Source organism: Panthera onca, chromosome A1 (assembly GCF_046562875.1).
Source record: "Panthera onca isolate mPanOnc1 chromosome A1, mPanOnc1 haplotype 2, whole genome shotgun sequence".
NCBI lineage: Eukaryota > Metazoa > Chordata > Mammalia > Carnivora > Felidae > Panthera > Panthera onca.
In genome coordinates this window covers 236234936-236257945 of record NC_138339.1, presented here as the reverse complement: position 1 = coordinate 236257945, position 23010 = coordinate 236234936, and the positions used below count along the sequence as shown (strand labels likewise).

Below are 23010 nucleotides of genomic sequence, written 5' to 3'. Positions count from 1 at the left end.
ATCAAAAAATCAGAAAAGAACAAGTGTTGGCAAGGATGCAGAGAAAAGTGGAACTTTATGCTCAACAGTCCGCAAAGTAGGAAGGTAAGATGATGCAGCCACTGTGGAGAACTGAACGGCGGTTCCTCATGAAATTTAAAATAGAATTTCTATACAATCCAGCAATCCCACTTCTGTGTATATATGTAAAGGAACTGAAAACAGAGACTCAAGCAGGAATTTGTAGACCCAGAGCAGCATTATTCACAACAGTCGAAAGGTGGAAGCGACCCAAATATCCATCAACGGACGAAGGGACAGACGCAATGTGGTATACACATACAACGGAATATTATTCAGCCTTTAAACAGAAGGCGACTCTGACATCGGCTACATGATGTGCCTTAAAAACATTGTGCTAACTTACAACAGGGCGAATACTGCAGGATTCCACTAATATGAGGTACTTGGAGTAGTCAAATTCATGGAGACAGAAAGCAGAAAGGGGGCCGGGGGCCGGGGGCTGGGGGCCAGGGGCCAGGGGCCCGGGTGGGAGAAGAAGCAGGGAGCTGTTTACTGGGGACAGAGTTTCGGTTTTGCAAGAGGAAGAGTGTTCTAGAGACGGATGGCAGGGATGGCAGCGAACAGTAAGAATGTGCTTCATACCATTGACTGGCACACTTAAGCACGGTCAAGATGCTAACTTTTTTTTTTTTTTAATTAGAGAGAGAGAGAGAGAGCGTGTGCATGCACACGCATCCAAGGGCAGAGGGAAGAGAGAGAAAGAGAGGGAGAGAATCTCAAACAGGCTCCCTGCCCAGCACGGAGCCCAACATGAGACTCGATTCCGCGACGCTGGAATCATGACCTGAGCCAAAATCAAGAGCTGGACGCTTCGCCAACTGGGCCACCCGGGCGCCCCAAGATGGCAACTTTTATGCTGTTCTTACTACAACGAAAAATAAACCTCATCTAACAACGTTTAACGGGGAACGAGGATCATGCCTCCAGAAGCGCGGGGCCACCTGCAGATAATTTTCCACTTACTGGGAACAACTGGAAAGGGGGCAGGCTCAAGGCGGGAACCAATAAGCACCGAGGAGAGCGACAGCACCCTTCAATTCCTTGGACGGCACGGGTCCCAAACGCCGCCTGAGCCAGAACGAGGTCTGTGGGGAAACTCCATCAGACAGTTGATTCACGTTCAGCTCACCACGGCTAAAAACCCGGGAGCTTTGCCCACGAACCGCCACCAAGTCTGTACTCCTTCTCTACGTGTGCTATCGATTCGCAGACCTATCGACAAGAAATCCCGCGTCCGCTTTGATGCTGTAGCTTGTCAAGGCAGTTGTGAATCTCAAATGATCACCTCTGGCCCTGCTTACCTCTGACAGCCGCATGGCCCCTGCAAATCTAATACGCATGCTTCTCATTCCTGAACCGCAAGGAATTCATTGGCCAGTGGCCATGCTCTGGTTCAGATAAAATACTCGTAGGTGTTAATAAGTCACTGATATATTATCCTTACTCTGCGAGTTCTCTCGGATACACCCCACGATGTTCCAAGAAAAAACAATCCTTTCCTAACATGTAGCAGAATAAGAAATGGAGCATAAAGATGCAACCCTGTCATTCTTCTTATGGGCTTTAATGCCATTTATTTACAAAGCCTTGGGCTTTAGGGAATTAACTCCTTGTCCTTAAGGCTAGAAGTGCCCTTAAAATGAAATCATCTAGCCACTTGGTATCTTAATTAGTGGCAAGAAGAGGCAAGTCCTTTGTGAAAGTCAAGGCATTCTCCCGTTTCTTGCCTTCTGGCACTCTTTCTGTTCTCTATACGACTTGCAAAATTATACGACTTGCAAAATTATTTTAAATTCTTTCGAGACTGCGTCTGCAAGTCCCCTTAGCTCAATGCACATGTCTGCTTGTGTCTGAAACTTGAATTAATTCAAAGCAACTTACTGCTTCTTTCCTGTTTCGAAGTGTAGTTTTGGACTCAATATTGTTTTCTTGCAACTCTCTTGTTCAAAATGGCTCTTACAGAAGAACGCCATATTAAAATAAGAACTGTCCTGTTTGGGGACATTACACTATCCTCCAAGCAGTGGCTCTTTGCTCTTCTTTTTGGCCCTTCTTTGCTCTTCCGATTGTCCTGTAAACAGGTAATAGTTTAAAAACCGACTTTCATAATTGTGGTGAATTTTAGCCCGAGATTTAGCTTTTTGCTTTAAGTACTGCTCTGAGAGGCTCCTGGCGCTCTCTTGTGCTAACCCTTACCTCGGGGTTCAGATCCCCTGAGCAATCTAAGATCAGCTCCTTTCCTGGTGATGCTGCTTCATCAGATACCTGCTGCTTTTCTCTCACGGGTCATGCCTAACCTCCCTATACGTTAAGTGCCAGCTCTATGCCAATTACCCCCACACCCCGCAGGGTCTATTTGATTCTGTATTTCAGAGTTGTGTCACTCATGGCCCCATGGACGCAGCCCAAAAAGAGCTGTCTTCCTTCCTCATATTTGGACCTCTTCCAGAATTCTCTGTTCATGGAGCCTCCGTCTTTGATTTCCCTCTCTCACCCCTGTTATCCAACTGGCTTCAAATCCTTCCAGTTAAGTCTCCAATAGCTCCTGGAGTCTGCTTCTCCGAGCCCCCCAGGGCCAGGACCTTCGTTCTGGCTCTATCACTTGACTACATATTTTCGGGGCTGAGCAAGGACACAAGTTCGAAGATGGAACCCAGGGAAGCTGTCTGCCAAAGGCTAATGAGGAAATGGGTTGGGGCAGAGCTGCCTGAGAGCCAGGAGGACTAGACTCAACTCCTGAGAGGAAGTGTGGCAGCAAGGCCCAGTGTAAACACCGCCAGTTAGGGGCGCCTGGGTGGCTCAGTCGGTTAAGCGGCCGACTTCGGCTCAGGTCATGATCTTGCGGTCCGTGAGTTCAAGCCCTGCGTCGGGCTCTGTGCTGACTGCTCAGAGCCTGGAGCCTGTTTCAGATTCTGTGTCTCCCTCTCTCTGACCCTCCCCCGTTCATGCTCTGTCTCTCTCTGTCTCAAAAATAAATAAACGTTAAAAAAAATTAAAAACAAAAACGCCAGTTAAAACTACTCAAGTCACAAACGGTGGTCTAGCAAATGAGCTAGGATCAAAAAGTGTGTGTCGGCAAGAGGAATGCAGAAACTGGGAGCAAATTCTAGAAACAAAAACTTTCCAGTCTCTTTTTCTCGCTCCCCTTCCTCCTCCTCCCGTACTTACCACTGCCAGCACCTTGACACGGTCTCAGACTTTTCCGAGACTCTACAGGCTTTTCCTTCTGGCTGGAATAACCTCATCTTTAGTTTTGCCTTAGTTCTCCTGGGATTTGAAGGCCTTGAGGGCTAGACTGTTGTCTCACTCACTCCCGGCTGTTTCTCAGATGCTGAGGACAGTTCCTGGTACTTGATAAAAACTCAATAACTACTTCTGACTGAAGGACCTGTGAGCGTCCTTAGCGTTCTCGACAAATATATTAAACGAGATGGAAAAGGGCTGCCGAAAGCTGACGGGCAAAGCGCCCCTTTTATGTATTTTTTCAAACCTGGCTCCTCCGGGACTTCCTGCACGAAGCCTCTCCCAACGTCCCTAGCCAAGGTCCGGGGGCTCTCCCTCATGGGCCCCCGCTGGGCATGTGGCTCTGCCCCAATATGCCTTGTGCCCTACCTCCCTACAAGATGGCCAGGGGCACAAGTTCCGAAGGAGGGATTTAGTCAGGTCTTCCCGGTCATTCCCAAACCCCAAAATGTGGAAATGTGAAAATGTGGACCCGTGGACCCATGCTCCCCTTCCGTGGCTTATGCGTTTCCACGTTACTGGCTGGGTCTAACTTCTCCGAAGGTTAATGGAAAGACAGCTAATTGATCGCCAATATCTCAATTCTGTCATCTTAATAACCGAGAAAGATTATGATGAAGGTCCGGTCAGACTGGTTATCCAGAAACTCCTCCGTTATTCTGCAGCTGACAATAACGGTGAGATGAAATCAAGTCCAAAAACCAGAAATGACCAAATCACGTTAGAAAAAGAGTCACAAATAAAGGTGGGTTTGGAGCCTTTTCTCATTCCATTCATTCCTTCTAGTGCTTCTCAGGAGCTAGGCAAGATTCTAAGTGCCAAGGATCCAAAGATGACTGTAATTTGACACCTGCACTCAGGGAGGCACAGTCTCAGGGAGAAACCAGTGACTGACGGGGTATTTATAATCAAAGTTCTCAGAGAAGGAAAAGAAGATATTTCGCAAAGTACGTGTGGACAGTTCACTGCACAACATCGACAGTTACGCTTACGGCTAACTCATTACAGAGGTCTCTCATTGTCCTCCTACTTCACCGATTTTCTTAATCTTTAAACTCATGCTTCGAATCCAACTATTGAAATCGAAACCTTTTCAGACCTACGGTGCAGGGCACGATGGGAAAAATGGGCAACGCGGTTTGGTTTTGACAAAACAAAGGAACAAACAGAGGCATAAATGAAAGACGAAAGGAAGAGCGACGGCTTTTCTGAAGCGAGACAGGTTGGAAGGCCTGTTGTACGGTAATCTTGTTTCCTCCTCCGGAAAACAGGGACCAGGCACTTCCCTCAAGGGATGGTTGTGAAGGCAAGATAGGCTCCCAGCCGATAAGAGAGAGCTTGTCAACACTGTGGTCCTAGTGGCTGGCAAAAATAAAAAAATAAAACGAAAACTAAAAATAAAGTGGAAGGACTCTGGTACTGAGAGGGTGACAGTCCTGAGGAGTCCACGCTATGCATGTCAGGAAAGCCGCCCCCCCCACCCCCCCAAGGACACGACGTAGCACTGTGCTCCCCTACCTGCCCCGTCTGATAATGTCTGGCAAACTGGCTAACCACTCGGTGGTCATTTGCAAAGTACTCCATCAGAATAGAAGGAACTTCAGCGAAGTCAGTGGGGCACCTGGTCCCTAAAATGGGGGGAAAAGAAAAAAAAAAAGTTGGCATGAATCAAATCAACATATTTATCTTTCTTTTTATGTACTCTTTTAAAACTTTTATGTGTACTTCTGATGAAGGTATGATAAGATTTAATTCATTAAATCAATATTTTACTTCTATAAAATTATTGTACATATTTGCAGAAAAGTTTATTATAATCCCATATATTTTCCTATATATCAAAAGTAAAACAAAATATTTGCACAGCTGGATAAAACACCTTGTAAAGCCATGGCTCACACCCTCTACAAACAAATCTGTCTTCAGCTCTGCTTGGCGATATAGGAGACACAAATTAAAACATTCTTACAATTAATGTACCATTTGTATTTAATTTGCTGAATTCCACCACCAAATGCTTTTATCCTTCACTTATTTGTTTGTTGGCTGGTTCTATTCCCTATGCTGTAATTTTCATCTCCATGATTTATTTTCTAAAATTTTTTTTCATGTTTATTTTTGACAGAGAGAGAGAGAGAGAGAGAGAGAGAGAGAGAGAGACAGAGCATGAGCGGGGGAGGGGCAGAGAGAGAGGGAGACACAGAATCCGAAGCAGGCTCCGGGCCCCGAGCTGTCAGCACAGAGCCCGACGCCGGGCTCGAACTCACGGACTGCGAGATCACGACCTGAGCCGAAGTCGGACGCTCAACGGACTGAGCCACCCAGGCGCCCCAATGATTTATTTATTTTCTAACTGGAAGCTCATACCTCTAATCGTTTCTCCTATTTCGCCCATCCCCCCACGCCTTCCCCTCTGGCAGCCACCAGTTTGTTCTCTATGTTGAAAAGTCTATTTGTTTTGGGGCGCCTGCGTGGCTCAGTCGGCTGAGCGTCTGACTTCGGCTCAGGTCATGATCTCACGATGCGTGGGTTCGAGCCCCGCCTCGGGCTCTGTGCGGACAGCCCGGAGCCTGGAGCCTGCTTCAGAGTCTGTGTCTCCTTCTCTCTCTGCCCCTCCCCTGTTCACGCTTTGTCTCTGTTTCTCAAAAACAAATAAAGGTAAACAAACTGAAAAAGAAAAGTCTATTTGTTTTTTAGATTCCACATGTAAGTGAAATCATCTGGCATCTGTCTTTCTGTGTCTGACTTATTTCACTTAGCACAACACTTTCTAGTTCCAACCATGTTGTTGCAAATGGCGAGTTCTCCTTCTTCATGTCTCAGTAATACTTCATTGTACACATATGTATATATATATACTACTTCTTCTTTATCTATATGCTTCGTTTTAAAAGTATTTTTTTTTTTTTAAAACAACACAAATTTATTATTTCATAATTTTGAGGATCAGAAGCCCTAAATAAGTCTTAGGGAACTAAACATCAAGGTGGCAGCAAGGCTATATTCCTTCTGGAGGTTCTGGGGAAGAGTCCATTCGTTGCTTTTTCCAGATTCTATAGGCCATTGTATTCTCTGGTTTGTGGCCCCTTCCTCTGTCTTCCAAGCCATCAATGGCTGGTACTATCTTTCTCACATCATATCACCTTGATTTCTTCCATTGTCACATTTCTTTCTCTAACTTGCCTGCCTGCCTGTTTATCTTGTAAGGATCCTTGTAGTTACATTGGGCTCACATAGATAATCCAGACTAATCTCCCCATTTTAAGAATCTTAATTTTTAAGAATCTTTTTTTTTTCTTTTTTTTTTTTTTTTTCTTTATACCCATCACCCACCCTGCCCTCCCTCCCACCCTGCCCTCCCTCCCACCCCCCATCAACCCTCAGTTTGTTCTCAGTTTTTAACAGTCTCTAATGCTTTGGCTCTCTCCCACTCTAACCTCTTTTTTTTTTTTTTTTTTTTTCCTTCCCCTCCCCCATGGGTTTCTGTTATGTTTCTCAGGATCCACATAAGAGTGAAACCATATGGTATCTGTCTTTCTCTGTATGGCTTATTTCATAAAAGTATTTTTTTAAACCACTGTTTGCTCCTTGTAACAAAGTCAATCCTCAGTGAGAAAAGCAATGTTTTAAACTTAAAATTACTTAAAGCAACAAATCCCGTAAGAACTTTTTGGTGACATTTTATGATGCTGTCCAGCTCATCTATAGTCTTGTCAAATATCTTCTCCTTCCCCCAAATACTGTATTTACAAAGTCAGTTAATAAACACTGAATGGCAGCAATTTAGTAGGTGACCTATAGCTGACCATATAGGATAGTGAGCTTATTAGAGATGAGACAACAGAGAGGAAAGTCTACACAGCATATCATCAAATATGGCCACATTACCAACATGAAAGGCTGTCATTTTATATACGGGGAAAGCATAAGAAAAATGAAAAGTACCTTATCATACTTTTTAAACAGGCTTTAATGTGTTTTCTAACTGATTTTGGAGACAAAGAGGCAACATTCTTTCACTTACTCACTAACTCTGTGCTAGGTACTGAAGACACATGTATTTATTCACACACACACACACACACACAGCCAAAAACTTAAATTCCAGGGGCGCCTGGATGGCTCCGTCAGCTGAGGGTCCAACTCTTGATTTCAGCTCAGGTCATGATCCCAGGGTTATGGGATCGAGCGCCAAGTCAGGCTCCGTGCTGAGCGTGAGCCTGCTTAAGAGTCTCTCTCACTCCCTCCTCTGCCCTCTCCCCGACCACCCATACTCTCTCTCAAAAAAAAAAAGAGTGTCCAAAAACTTCAATTCCATATAGAACATGATAAAATGAAAAAGGTGCAAACGCAGAAGACACTGGCATAATCCTCGGTCAGAACTGTTAGCAAGGGAGGAGAAAAATGTACGATGATCAGGTTGTGTAACAGCTGGAAGGACCAGGTGAGGCAGCCTGCAGTAAATGACCAGCGGACAACATTAAACGACCGGTTTTCTGAATGAGGAGCCTTTTTCCCCCCAGTCTAAATAAACGACATGCTTTTTTAAAGGATCGTTGTTGAACAGAAGTTCCCCCTTCGTGGCTCACCAGTGACGTGCTGGTAACGAGTACGTCCCAGCATAGAATGCATGGCATGTCCCATTTCATGGAAAAGATTTTCCATCATTCCAGGAGTTAATAAAGTTGGTAAATTCCTTGAGGGATGGGGAAGATTCAGCATAAGAACTACGACTGGGAGCTGGTAGTCTCCGTCTTCCTTTAATCTGCCTCCACGGATTGTAAAATGGCAGTCCTTAACGAGATAGAAAACATAATTAGACGAGAAAGTATTAGGTAATCTGAATATAAAATCACACCAAGGTGTGTGAGTTCCAATTTTAACTTAATTCTGTTCTCTTTATTTAGTTACAGACACTTTTCCGAATGCTTATTCTGCTAAAATTTTAAGTTTTCTATAACACCAGTAATACCCTGAGCTTGTGTTGATTACTTCATTCATTCGCTCCAAACAGATCTATTGAGGCAACACTATACCAGATGTTGGAGACACAGTCATCAGAGAGTTTAGATCCACACCCTCAACTGTCCACGGGCAGGTGGGTAGGGACGGACATTGAGCTACTACTTGGGGTGGGTGCTGCCATTAATGTTTACTGAGCTCCCTCCACGTGCGTCAGGCAGTGAACTAGGAGACGCTTCTCACACCCGTTGTCTGTGTCACTCAGAAGTGATGAACTCTAAACTGTCACAAAGCAAGGAATTTGGAGTAACTTCCTCTAACGGGCTGAGAGTCACAGGCACTGTGTCACTTATTCTTCACAATAACCCCATGAGGCAGGCATCTCATTTTTCAGAGGAGGAAAAGGAAAGCGAAGTCACGTGCCCAAGGACACACAGCCAGGACTGCTGGGATCTGAATCTGTGTCACCTAGACTCTGGCCCCACCTTTGACACCTACATCAGATTTGCCTCCGTGAGCTTCTCTCCCCCATGTCAAATCCCAGAGCAGCCCCCCCCCCCATTTCATACGCGCATAGCTATTCAAATGCACTAGAAAGCGTGAACCGCTATTCAAATATAGGGCACCGCGATCTCTGTTATAACTTAAAACCTCAACTCTTGACATTTCCCATCAAATTACCCGAAACTGCTGAGGCTAATTAACCGGCAAACCTGGAATGCGGCGAAAGGAAATGAACCTCACGTTTTCTTTACAAGGTGTGAACTGGTGGCTGATAAGGTTTCCATGTGGGCATATCTTCTATAATTCTAAACTAAGACCCTTGTCAAGTATGAAAAGTAGAAAAGAGCGAAGGCTCTAGTCAGGATGTCTGGGTTCAGGGGTGCCTGGGTCGCTCAGTCAGTTAAGCATCTGACTTTGGCTCAGGTCATGATCTCACAGTTTGTGAGTCTGAGCCCCTCGTCGGGCTCTGGGCTGATAGCTCAGAGCCTGGAGCCTGCCTCGGATTCTGTGTCCCGCCCCCCCCCCCCCATCCACCCCTCCCCTACCCATGCTCTGAGACTATCTCTCAAAAATAAAATAAACATTAAAAAAAAAAGAAAGAAAAGAATGCCTAGGTTCAAGTCCTAGCACTTCTAGCTGTGTGGCGCTGAGCAAGTAACTTAACCTCTCTGGCCTGTTTCCTCATAATGTCAGAGCTTAGTTCAAAAGGTTGAGATGAACATTCAAAGGCACCATGGCTGGGATACAGAAGGGCTCATAAAATATCCGCTGTCGTTATAACCGTAACCCAGATAAAAATGGCAGACACAGGCGTATGTAATTATTTCCATAACCTTTATTACCTTTAAATTCCTCCCTAATTTCAAATTTATATACTCAGTAGCGGGGCGCCTGGGTGGCTCAGTCGGTTAAGCGTCCGACTTCAGCTCAGGTCACGATCTCACGGTCCGTGAGTTCAAGCCCCGCGTCGGGCTCTATGCTGACGGCTCAGAGCCTGGAGCCTGCTTCCGATTCTGTGTCTCCCTCTCTCTCTGCCCCTCCCCCGTTCATGCTCTGTCTCTGTCTGTCTCAAAAAAAAATAAAAACGTTAAAAAAAAAAATTTTATATACTCAGTAACTACCGTTAATGTCTTCTAAATGCTAGGGAAGTACCACACTGAAATGTGTTCTAAATGTTAGGGAAGGAGAAAGGTGAGATGCAGAGCACACAGTGACACGAAAGAACTGTCAGTCCCTTCCAGAGAAATGGGTTTATAAACAAAAGCATCACCTGATGTGGCTTGCCCGCTCGCTGAAAAAAATCACAGTAAATGTACCCCAACAATCCTTCGGATTCATGAACCACAGCCTGGAAAAAAATTACATTCAGGGGTGAACCAGAAACTAACAGTGGAAAAACATCCCTAATAAGAATCCGTATATAAAACCCCCATCGCTGTGACCACGTCCACTCGGTTAGATTGTACATCCCGCATCATCTCAAACTAGATTCCGTTTTCTCCTCCTCTCTCAGAGGATTTTGATCTGGGGATTCTGTCAGGAGAGGACACCTCCTTGTTCGAGCCCTTCATCCAGACCGCCAGCGCCCTACGCCACGGCCACCAAACCCCGCTCTTCAGACTGTCCACAACCTCCCCATACGCTTGGGGGTAAGCTCTGGCTGGACAGCGTTAGACCTCCATCTCACGATGCGCATTTATGCCCCCACATGTTAACCCCTGAACCCAGACACGACAAAAGCTGGCTCCTGGCTTCAGCTGAAGACCAGTAATGTCATTTATGCCCCTCCCTCAAACTGGGCCTATAAAAGACGCACGGCCTGTGGAGAACTCGACGGCTGGCCCCCAGCTCGCCTCGTCCGCCTTGTCACAACTTGAGGGTTCTGCCACGGGGAACCTCAGCTTTACGCCTCCCAACCTTCTCCTTGCTTGCGTCTTGTCCTTTCACTCCTGTTACCGGTTTTTCTTTTACTCTATCTCCGCACTTGACCGGCCTCCGCCACTGTGAAGGACGCACTCCACAAATAGGTAGTTCGGGGCGGTGAGGAAGCGTGCTCCTACCCCACCCTTCCGCTTCCATCACCGCGCCTATCTCCCGGAAGGCAGCCGGGAGCCCCTGAGGTGGCGTCCTTCTCTCCACATACAGGGAAGGGAGCAAGTGTGGGACGCACACAGGCAGGAAGTCAAACGGCCTAACAACACAGAGCCTTTCTGACAGACAGATAAGTCAATACCGCCTCATAATCTTAAAATGAGGAAAAAATAAACATATTCACGTCTCAAATACAGGGGGCCCTAACTGGAGAAGGGTGGACGCCAGGCTCGAAGTTATTATCAAAGAAGTCAAACCAGAGCACGGGAGAAAAATCAATATATTATGCAAATTATATATATATACAATTGTTCCCACAAGATGGGAGGGGGGTTGGGGAAAAAAGTACAAGTGACAGAGGCCGTGGATTCTGGAATTAACCGAAAGTGACACCGAGCAGTGCAGGAACGTGGCAAGTAATGACAAATGTCCCTTGAACCAGAATCTGTCAACATACGAAGGCTCAACGTTCCAACAAGCCCCTACGCTTCACAGCTCTGTGTCTATCGATCCGAGGCAACAACCGATTTTAGAGAAAACTGGTGCTTTGTGCAGTGTCCCAAGTCAGAAGTGGTGATCTGGATTTTCTGGTGAAACGGAAATAAGGGGAGACGGGCTCCGCGAGGGCAAGGCTCGCTTGAACGTGAAACTGCCAGAAGCTCCCTACCAGGCCCGAGAGACACGCGGGGCGACCCCACGCGAACCGCACGCTTACCAGTTTGCGGACGCCCTCGCACCACACCTCTCCTTTCGCGGGCTGCTCGGCATACAACGTAATCCCTAACAGTCTGCCAAACAAAGTGTTGAGGCCTTCCATGCACGCTCCAAGGGAGAAAAATGGACAATACAAACTGGGCTCGATATTGTACCTGAAAGAAAGAAAAGAGGTTCAATGGTATTTTTGTTTACTGCAGTTTCTTAGGGTAAATCCAGGGAATTCTCCATGTAAAACCTAGGATCATGGCAGCTAGAAAAATGGGATTAAAAACAGAAAGGTAGATACACACACACACACACACACACACACACACACACACACATTTTTTTAATTTGAGAGAGAAAGGGTGCGAACAGGGGACAGGAGATGGGGAGAGAGAGGGGGAGAGGGGGAGAGGGGGACAGAGAGAGAGAGAGAGTGAGAGACAGAGAATGAATCCCACACAGGCTCACGCTCGGCATGGAGCCCAACGCGGGACCTGATCCCACAACCCTGAGATTGAACTGAAATCAAGAGTTGGACACTCAACCAACCGAGCCACCAAGGCGCCCTCAGAAAGGTATATTTCTATATCTTTTGAGGGATTTTCAGAAAAAAGGCAGTCCAGTTATTCTTAGTAGTAAAAGTAGTAAGTAGTAATTCTTAGCATTAAGAATAATTTTAGGAGTGCCTGGGTGGCTTAGGTGGCTAAGTGTCCGACTTTGGCCAAGGTCACGATCTCATGGTTTGCGGGTTCGAGTCGGGCTCTGTGCCGACAGCTCGGAGCCTGGAGCCTGCTTCGGATTCTGTGTCTCCCTCTCTCTGCCCCTCCCCCGCTCACACTTTTGTCTCTCTCTCTCTCTCTCAAAAATAAACATTAAAAAAAAAACAGTAATTTTAGTAATGAGCAATTAAGGTAGACACACCATTCTGCAATCTTCATCCCTTTCAGGTTATTTACTTTCACTGACTTAACTAAGCAATCTATCTCAATTACCCACATTATACACATTCCTTTATGTACACCTACAGACAAATCTGACCAGTCTGAGCTACAACGATAAAGTTCCCGTTACAAAATATGGCATATTCTAAAAGTTTGTGACTTATATCGAATAAATAGCAAACAAACCCAAGACCTGAGGCATACTGAATGAATTTAAATTTCACCTCTAGTAGAATATTTGTTAGTGGAAAAAAACCTCTGTAACATACATAATCAGATCTTAATTTGTCTGTTTCACTATTATACACCTTAAACGAAGCACAACATACTGGCAAGCGTAGTTATTATTCTTCACTCGAAAATGACTTTTTATGTCCTCTTCCAACATAAAGCAAAGCACACCAGGATACGTGATGCAAATGTCCATTTCTGGGTCATTCAGCCAGGCCAAACTTTACAACCACAGCTAGAAAGAATGGTCCAGAATAAGAAGAGGTGCTTGTTCTGTGTCCCCTCCGTGGAGTTAACAGAACATGTACTTAAGGTGCAGAAGGTAGCTGGAGTTGTGATGAGCGTAACTTGTCAAATCACTATGCTGTGCCCCGAAACTACCCAAGCTCTTGCGTGTCAACTGCACTTCAATAAAAAATAATTAAAATAAAAACATATATATACACAAACTTACACAGAAAACAGATGCAAACTTATGCTTACTACTAAATGGGGGCTTGGATTTAGTGAGCAAGTGTAAATTATACCACAAGAGAGATTTTGGCTTCAGAAATCCACAAATACACAACGTAGTTCCTGATCGATTTTTCATAAAAATAGACTCTCGCTGGTGAAAGGTACGTCGGCAGCCCAGTGCCCTCGCTCACTGATTCGCACGCTTGTGCAGGCTGCCGAGACAGCTGCTGGATGCTGGAGGTAAGGAATGGGGGGCGGGGGGGTGCCTGTAAGGAGCTCACTGTGAAGGAGGCAGACAGGTGGAGGGACCACCCTGGTCTTCCCGGCCTGGAGCAGCACAGAGTAGGTGCTCGAGGTACGGCGGGAGGGCTGAGTGAACGACCCGGACAGCGGGACAGCAAGAGGGGTGATGGCTTCACTTGCGGAGGGCAGCGTAGAGACAGGAAGGGGTCACAGAAAGGAATTCAGAAACGGGAGTCTGCTGGCTGGGGTGCGGATGGGGAAAAAGGGCAGGGTCGAGTAATAAAGAAATTCCAGGGAGAAGCCACAGTATGAAGTCATGAAACAACCTGGTAACTTCTACACCAGGTGGCTAATCAGGAGCGAGTTCAGGATTCTGGGGATAAACGGGAAGAGAGAGGGAGGCACACGTGGGCAGGGTCCAGAGAACCGAGGGCCCCACGCGTAAACCTGAGCGGTTGGGACCTTACATTGTACGCACAGGGTCCCTCAACCTTTTATCACGTACCCCAATCGCTAAAAGAAGTTCTGAGTATTCAACCTTGATATATGTATATTTATAAATCACATGTGCGTGCTGTGGTTCTACTACATTCCAAGACAAAAAAAGATCCATTCTTACAAGCTGAAATAAAGAAAAATAAATCTAAACAGAATTTCTAGTGCCGTATGCCCATACTCTCGGTGAACTGTTTACAGATTGGGAAACGGGAGACTGCCTCCGCAGGCAACAGAGAGGCAATGCGATGCTTTCTGGAACACTGCAAGGTGGACACCGTGGCGGGACGGATGCAGGAGCGGCGGAGAGAAAAGACGGTAAACTAGGGTCCGAATATAAGCAACGGCGGTGGGGCAAGGATGAAGAGGCAGTTTTCGATTTGTTTTTGTTGGAGATGAAAATGTTCGGTCGGGGCTGTGTGAGCGAGAAAGGAAGGTCTAGAGTAACACACAGGGTGCTGGCGTGAGGAAATGCACGCATGGGATGGCAGAGTCACGAACCAGAGCTCCAGGCACAAAGAAAGAAAGAAAGAAGGGAGTGTGGGTAGGTTTGTGGGAGAAGAAAGGAGGGTGGGGTGCAGTCGGGGGAGAAGGATGATGGATTCGCGGAAAGCAAATTCCGTTCTGGAGACACTGGCTGTGAAGTGCCCATAAGATGTCAGACGCTCAGGATGTTGAAACTGAGACTTGCTCGGGTGTCAGTTAGAGCCGCAGGAGAAGAGCAGTCACTGGGGAAGGGGCCCAGCAGCGGATCTTCCAGATGGAGAGATGCAAAGGAAGACAGAGAAGAAAAGTCAGAGCTGTCAGGGCATTGAAAGAAGGGACATCATGGAAACAGGGGAGAAAATGTGTTGTAAAAGCAGGAAACAATGGAGGCTTCTGGTGTCTGGTCCGGCACGTAAGGAGCCCGGAAGGCATCGCTCCATCCCAAAGACAAGAAAAATGCTCAACCAACGAAACATCAACAACTCTTCTTGTATCCAGCAGAGAATTGAGGTCACAAACTGCTGCCCCCCAAATTATAAAGATGCTTGTCTGCTACAGAGAATCACAGTTCAGAGAACTCTCCAGTATATATAGACTAGCACCAAGGAGGAAAATTTAAACTACAATTGACAAATTGCTGGAGGCTCAGTGCGGACAAATCGGAGAAGTCAAAACTCTAGGGAGGCTCAGTTTAAGGGAGGATCCCCACACTTTTATGAGTTTTTACCTCTGGGGGCCCTACCAGGTTCTCACAAGATGGAGAAAAATTCTCCCAATGCTTCCAGCAGGGGGAAGTAAAAAATTGGCATTTTGAAATACACCAGGGCACTGTGTTATTCTTAATAAGGCTGGCCTCAAAAGAAACGATCTTACCAGAGCCTAACTTACCTAGAAGAAAAGAGATATCCAACCCAATCCCCCTGTCTCATGAAACCAGAAAAGGGGAACTGAAAAGCACTTGTGAAAGTCAGAGCCCAGGGGCACAGGCTCCATAACAGGCTGAGACCCGATCACAGGACTACAGAAGGCATCCCCTCCCCCACACCCTCACCACCAGGGCAAGTGGGGATCCTGCAAAATAACAGGAGAATACAACTGAAAAACTGCACATCTCACACCTTATTAAGTAGAAGTCTCCAGGGAAACCCAAACACAACATGGGAGACAGAAAAGGAAAAAAAGAAAAGAAAACGTTTGGCCTCTGCTACCGCAGCCACTATAAAAAGCAAATAAAGCCTAACTAACTCGTAGCCAGTGAGTAAATCATACCCAACTTTCTGCAAACAATTTCCAGTCACGATCAAAGACGAAGGCTACAGCCTGAAGAAACAGAACAAACGTTCAGGTACATTGGAGACGTCAGAATAACCAGATTGAGAATTCAGAACGGCGATGATTGACATGCCAAGGGGTCGAGGGAAATACACAAGATTCATGGGTCGTGTAAACAGCCAGAGGGAAGCCCTAAAAAAGAATCAAGAGGAGACGCTAGAGACGCCTAACAACGTAACACAGAAGAAGGCGGCCTCTGTCCTGCTCATCGGGAGACTGGGCGTGGCCGAGGAAGCCACCCGTGAGCTTGCAGAAAGGTCAATAGAAACCTCCAAGGGTGTGACGCAAAGAGAAAAAGGATGAAGACGACGAGAAGACCCAAAGAATTGTGGGACAGTTACAAAAGAGGTAATGTACGTGTAACAGGAATTAGAGAGGAGCCCGCTTTCAAGCCTTAGAAGGGAGCGGAGCCAGGATAAGGGCAGGCCTTCGTTTGCTGCGCTAACGAGGCAGGGCCCTTCCCGCCATTCCACAGGTCGTCGGCTTTTCCTGCTCTGGCCCACGGGACCGTGAAGAACCCATGGCTGTGTGTGGGCTGCCGCGACGAGTGCCTGATTCCTTTCATATGGTTCTGTCCTCGCTGTCCACACAGCGCTCCCTCTCTGTGATTCTGCCCTCTGGACTGAAGGGCCTTGGCCTCCATGGCCTCCCGGCTCTAATTAGGGGCTCTGCCAGGGAGACCAGCACGACCCTTGCCGACCCCGCGGCTCGTCTACAATTTGGAAGTTCCTCCAAGAAGGGAGCTGGGGCCCCTGCAGGGGTCACCTGTTTGTCTTCCCTCTTTCAGGGAACGCGCGGGCTGACATCTGAGCGTCACTGCCTCATACTTTTGATCAGACTGTGTTTAGTCGTGCAGGCAGGAGGTAAATTTGGCTCCTGTTACTCAAGGTAGGGCAGAAGTCTCCTTGTATTTGAGGGCGCCTGGGTGGCTCAGGGGGTTGAACGTCCGACTCTCGATCTTGGCTCACAGTTCGTGAGATCGAGCCCCGTGTCAGGCTCCAAGCTGTCGGTGCGGATTCTCTCTCTCTCCTCTCTGCCCCTCCCCCTACTCGTGCTCTCGCTCTCTCAAAACAAATACTTTTTAACAAAAAAGAAAAAAAAGAAGTCTCCTTACATTTGAATTTTAGGACACTTGATGTTCAAAAGGGAACATGAAACGTATACCTTCTCGGGGGGTGAGAAAAGGGAAGTAATCAGGAATGCCAAGGCTATTGCTACGACGTCCAGTGGAGGGACTCCACAGCCATCCCGGGCAGTACTGTGGGGAACCAGAAAACAGAACTAAGATCATCTAAAGAAAAGAAGGACCTTAGGATCCAGAGGAACTGGCTGGGTCTGGGAAAACACATAAACTGGAGGAGCGGGGCTCCAGAAAATGCTTCCGAGCAGCACGGGCAAACCAGAAGAACACGAGACGTAGAAGCAAAGGGAAGCGGGGGACAGCACCGCCATAAACTCCCTGCGCTGCCCACTGCGCCTCTGGGGGCCCCGCCTCGACGTGACTTTGGATAGAACAGGAGTACCTTTTTCTAGAACGTGCGAGAGTTTTACTACGTGTGGTGGGGTGTATTTTTAAAGTTCGAGGGGTGAGGAAAAGAATTTCTGTATCTAGAAAGAGGAGAGGGTACTGGCTAAGAGCACCAGGTTGGAACGAGGAGGCCTGAGTCTGAAGCGTCACCCTATGCCGCTTGCCAAGTGACCCTAAGTGGATTACTTCCTTTACACTATCTCAGTTTGGTCACCTGTGAAGACAGGGATCGGACCACACCGACTTCACGTGGCGTGGAGGTTTCAGACGAGGTAATCCACGAAGCGAAGAGACCAAACATTCAGTAAGTATCGCCAAGCTGATGAGGAGGGAGAACGGAGGAGGCACCCACCTGCGCCCCGTCTGCTGATCACAGAGACCCTCTTCCGTACGGGAGACACTTGGCCACGCTGCAGCCGCGGCGACCACGCACACACCCTGCCGTGGCGCCCACACGTGCCGGGCTCGGCCTGGCCAACCTCAGCACTCCGAGAGCCCTGGTGGCAGACGCTTCCAAACTCGGCCCCGAGATTTCTCAGTTACGTGAGTCACCAATTCCGTCTTCTGTGTCCGTTAGCTTGAACTGGGTTTCCATCAGCAGGAACTGAGAGGCTCCTAATGTAGTAGCCACCGTCTGAACTTAATGGCTTTGGAAAAAGAGCTCTTATAGGCCATACAGCCCAGATGTTCACATCGGGCGGAGCGTCCTAAGGGCTGTGGCTAACTGGGAGGTCCCTATTTGAGGGCTGGCACCACTAGCTCAAAATGTCACTTGTCTGGGTGAACAAAAGAAATATGAAAATGGAACTTAGTTTTATGGAAAATAAAGGAGTCGCTTATGTGTGATGATACTGAATCAATCTAGACTGACCTTAAAGAAAAAAATCAAAAGGTCAAGCGCAAACCACAGACAGAACACGAATAAACAGAAATAAAAATTAACCACACAGCACTCTCAACTAGAAAATCTGATTTAAAAACATAACTCATGGGGCGCCGGGGTGGCTCAGTCAGTTGGGTGTCTGACTTCAGTTCAGGTCATGATCTCACGGTCTGTGACTTCGAGCCCCGCGTTGGGCTCCGTGCTGACAGCTCAGAGCCTGGAGCCTGCTTCGGATCCTGTGTCTCCCTCTCTCTCTGCCCCTCCCCTGCTCATGCTCTGTCTCTCTCTGTCTCTAAATAAACATTGAGAAAAAAAATGAAAACCAAAAGAGGGCGCCTGGGTGGCTCAGTCGGTTGAGCTTCCGACTTTGACTCAGGTCACCGTCTCGCGGCTCGTGAGTTCGAGCCCTGCGTCGGGCTCTGTGCTGATGGCTCAGAGCCCGGAGCCTGCCTCGGATTCTGTGTCTCCCTCTCTCTCTGCCCCTCTGCTGCTCATGCTCTCTCCGTCTCTCCCCAAAATAAACAAACATTGAAAAAAAATTTTTTTAAACATAATTCACGTTTTGATTGCCTGAAAATAAAAATAAATACAAAAGCAAAATAAAAAAAAAAAAAGAGAGGATTCTGGGACGATGCCAAGCAGGAAGCACCAGCAATCGGTCTTCCCACCTAGACCACAAGTGCACTCGTAGAATGTGTCTGATGTAGCTATGTTGGAGCTCTGGAGTCTGTGGAAGGCATTCAGCTTCCAGGGGAAGGCCCGGAGCGCAAACTGGTCACTTTGAGCTCCCAGCACGGCAGCGCCTACCTATTCCCCATCCACAGCCACAGGGCAGACAGCTGCACACCTGCTCCTGGAGCAACTTATACACAGAGCTCGTGGGGTTAGGGTGGGCAAAAAGGACTCTGTCCCCCAAACGGCGGGGATCTGTGCTCTGAGGGCTGATTGCTGCCTCTGATCCCAGAGGTGTGGACAGGCAGACAGCCACTGTCGTACCCCCCCCCCCCCACTGTTGCAAGCCTCCCCCTCCAGTTCAGGTGACTTCCAGGAGATATAAAGGACTCATGCTTTTTTTCCTCTTTCATTTTTCACTTTTCTCCTCCTCAGAACCAGATATCAAAGAGTGGGACATTCAGAAGCAACTGCACGTATGAGGAAAACTGGAAAGTATCTGCACATGTCCACAGAAAGGCTCAAAACAGACCTGAGAAAACATTAAGTTTACACCTCAGGCTGATCCCCAGCAGAGAAACGGACTACAACAACCGAAGCCACAAAAACAATGTACTAAAATTATAATTAAAAAGCCAGCAAACACTAGAGAAGTTTTCAACAACAAAAAAGTATCACAAGGCATACAAAGAAATAGGAAAGTATGGCCTACGCAGAGGAAAGAAATAATTCAAATTCCTCTGTCTCTGAAAAAGACTGAATGGCAGATATACTAGACAAAGACTTTAAAGCAACTGTCTTAAAGATGCTCAAAAGCTAAAGAAAGATGTGAAGAAAGTCAAGAAAACAGTGTGTGAACAAAATTAAAATATCAATAAAGAGACAGGAAAACCTAAAATGAAACCAAAAAGAAATTCTAAAGCTGAAAGGCACAATAACTGAAATGAAGAATTCGCTGAAGGGAAGCAAAGGCAGATTTGAGGAGGCAGAAGAAAGAAACAGTGACATGAAGACAGGAGAATGAAAATTATAGAGGCTGATGAACAGAAAGAAAAAGGATTGAAGTAAAGAGAGCCTAGAGACCAATGGAAAACCATAAAAAGGACCAGCATACAAATCATGGGAGTCCCAGTAGGAGAAGATAGAAAAGGGCAGAGAAAACATTTGAAGAAATAATGGCTAATAAGTTCCCAAATTTTAAGAAAGACAGGAATATAAATATCCAAGAAGCTCGAAAAACTCCAAGAAAAATGAATTCAGACACCCAAACCAAAACAAATAATAATGAGACTTTCAAAAGCCAAAGATGAAGGATGAATCTTAAAAGCAGCAACAAAAGCAAATCATCACATACAAGGTATATTCAATAAGATTTTCTGCATATTTCTCATCAGACACTTTGGGAGGCCAGCCAATATATTCAAAGTGCTAAAATAAAAATACTCAATCAAGAGTCCTATATCTGGCAAAACTATCTTTTAAAAGTGAGGGAGAAATCAAGACATTCCCAGATAAACAAAAGCTGAGGAAGTTCAAGACCACTAGACCTGCCCAGCAAAAAAATGATCAAGGTGAAATTTAAGGACACTAGACAGTAACTGAAACCATATGAAGACATAAAGATCTCAATTAAGGTAAATGCATGAGAAGTTACAAAAGCTGGTATTATTGTAACAATGTTTTGTAACTGTATTTTCTGTTTTCTACAGGACCTAAGAGACCAACCAATACATTTAAATTAAAAAAAAAAAATCATTAATGTAAAATCTAATATTACTGTAACTTTGGTTTGTAACTCTAAATCTTTGAGTTTCTACATAATTGAGGAAACTAATGCAGTTGAAAGAATTGTTGGTTTATGTTGTTGGGCACACATGTGTAAAGATGTAACTCTGTGATATCAACCACTGAAGGGAGTAGGGACAGACCTGTACAGGACACTTTTCATGTTATTGAAGTTAAACTGCTATAAGTTAAAATTAAAATGTTATAATTTTAGGATGTTAAATATAATCCCCATGGCAACCATAAGGAAAATAACTATAGAATATACACAAAAGAAAATTACAAAGGAATATAGACATTTCATTACAAAAAAATCAACTGAACACAAAAAAAGACAGAAATGAAGAAATAAAAGTCTATAAGCGACAGAGAAAACAAATAGCACGATGACAGAAGTAAGTCCTTTCTTATCAGTACTTGAAATGTAAATTGATTAAACTCTCCAATCAGAAGACAGAGATTGGCAGAATGGATAAAAACACATGATCCAACTAAATGCTGTCTGTAAGAGACTCACTTGAGATTCAAAGACGAATGGGTTGAAAGTAAAAGGACAGAAACACATATCCATGCAAATAGTAACCAAAAGGGAACAGAAGTGGTTATGCTAATATGAGACTAAATAGACTTTAGATCCAAAGATATTAGAAGAGAAAGGAAGGCACAATGCGTCAAAGGTTCAATAGAGCAAGAAGATACAACAATTAAAAACATGTACACAATGACAGGCCATCAAAATATATGAAGCAGAAATGGAGAGAGCCGCAGGGAGAAACAGACAGTTCTACAATAACAGAGACTTCAAAACCCTACTTACAATAATGGATACAACAAGACAGAAGACAAATAAGGAAACAGAAGACTTAACACCATAAACCAACTAGATCTAACAGTTATATACAGAACACTCCATCCAATAACAGCAGCACATTCTTCCTACATGCACATGGGACATTTTTACAGGATGGACCATATGTTAGGCCACAAATTAAATCACAATAGATTTTAAAAGACAGATAGCATACAGAGCATCTTCTCAGGTCACAACAAGATGGCGTGAGAAAACATGAAAAACTAAAACAATCACAAACTGTGGAAATTAAACAACAAAGTTTTAAACAATCAATGGAGAAAGAAGAAATAGCAAAGGAAATTAGAAAATACCTAGAGATAAATGAAAATAAAAACACAACATACCAAAACTTATGCGAGATGGCAAAAGTGGTGCTAAGGGGGAGATTTATAGCTATAAATGCTTACATTTAAAAGAGAGAGAGATCTCAAATCAGCAACATAAATTTACAACTTAAGGAATTAGAAAAAAGAAAAACTAATCCCAAAGCTAGCAGAAGGAAAGAAATAAAGATTAGAGATAAATGAAATAGAGAACAGAAAAACAGAAAAAAAAAGCAATGAAACCAAAAGCTGTTCTTTGAAAAGATCAACAAAATTGATAGCCTTTAGCTAGGTGGACTAAGGAAAAAGGAGAGAAGACTCAAATTACTAAAATCAGATACAAAAGTGGGGGCATTCCTGCCAATTCTACAGAAATAAAATTATGAGAGCACTGTGGACAATTATACACCAAAAAAACTGGATATTCCTAGAAACACAAAAGTTACTAGACTAAATCATGAAGAAATCAATAAACTGAACAGACCTATAAACAGTAAGGAGATTGAATCAGAAATCACAAATCTTTTAATAAAGAACCCTGGACCAGATGGTTTCACTAATGAGTTTTCAAGAACTAACACCAGGGGCACCTGGGTGGCTCAGCTGGTTAAGCATCCAGCTTCAGCTCAGGTCATGATCTTGTAGTTGTGAGTTCGAGCCCCACGTTGGGCTCTGTGCTGACAGCTCAGAGCCTCGAGTCTGCTTCAGATCCTGTGTCTCCCTGTCTCTTCGTACCCCTCCCCTCTCATGCTCTCTCAAAAACTAATAAACGTTAAAAAAAAATTTTTAATAAATAATAAAGAACTAACAATCCTCTAAACTTTTTCCTAAAATTAAAAAAAGAGTACTACCTAACATTCTATGTTAGAGAGCATTACCCTGATACTAAAGCCAAAGACATTATAAGAAAAGAAAATTATAGGACAATATCCTTGATGATCATCAATGCAAAAATCCTCAACAAAATATCAGCAAACCAGATTCAACAGTAAACTAAATGGACCATACACCACAAGCCAGTGGGATTAATCCTGGAATGCAAGGATAGTTCAACATATGAACATCAATTGATGTAATATGCCACATCAATAAAAATGGAGGGAAAAAACCTGCGTGATCATCCCAATTGATGCAGAAATTGATGTTGACAAAATTCAACACTCTTTCATGATAAAAACACTAAACATATTAGGAATATAAGAAAACTACCTCCATGT

General features: G+C 45.2%; 1 protein-coding gene across 3 annotated transcripts in view; it reads right to left on the bottom strand.

The window, feature by feature from the left end:
* Window positions 1-23010, bottom strand: part of MIPEP (mitochondrial intermediate peptidase) — a 163070-nt gene that overhangs the window by 94985 nt on the left and 45075 nt on the right. For all 3 annotated transcript variants that reach the window (XR_009611586.3, XM_060637522.3, XM_060637520.3), the window contains exons 11-14: window positions 11579-11732; window positions 10043-10120; window positions 7896-8100; window positions 4825-4934 (exon numbers count right to left, since the gene is read on the bottom strand). Coding sequence is in view for 2 of the 3 variants with exons in the window: in XM_060637522.3 (XP_060493505.1) it covers window positions 4825-4934; window positions 7896-8100; window positions 10043-10120; window positions 11579-11732 (547 nt within the window). In the remaining variant the exon portion in view is untranslated. The remainder of the gene's footprint in view (window positions 1-4824; window positions 4935-7895; window positions 8101-10042; window positions 10121-11578; window positions 11733-23010) is intronic.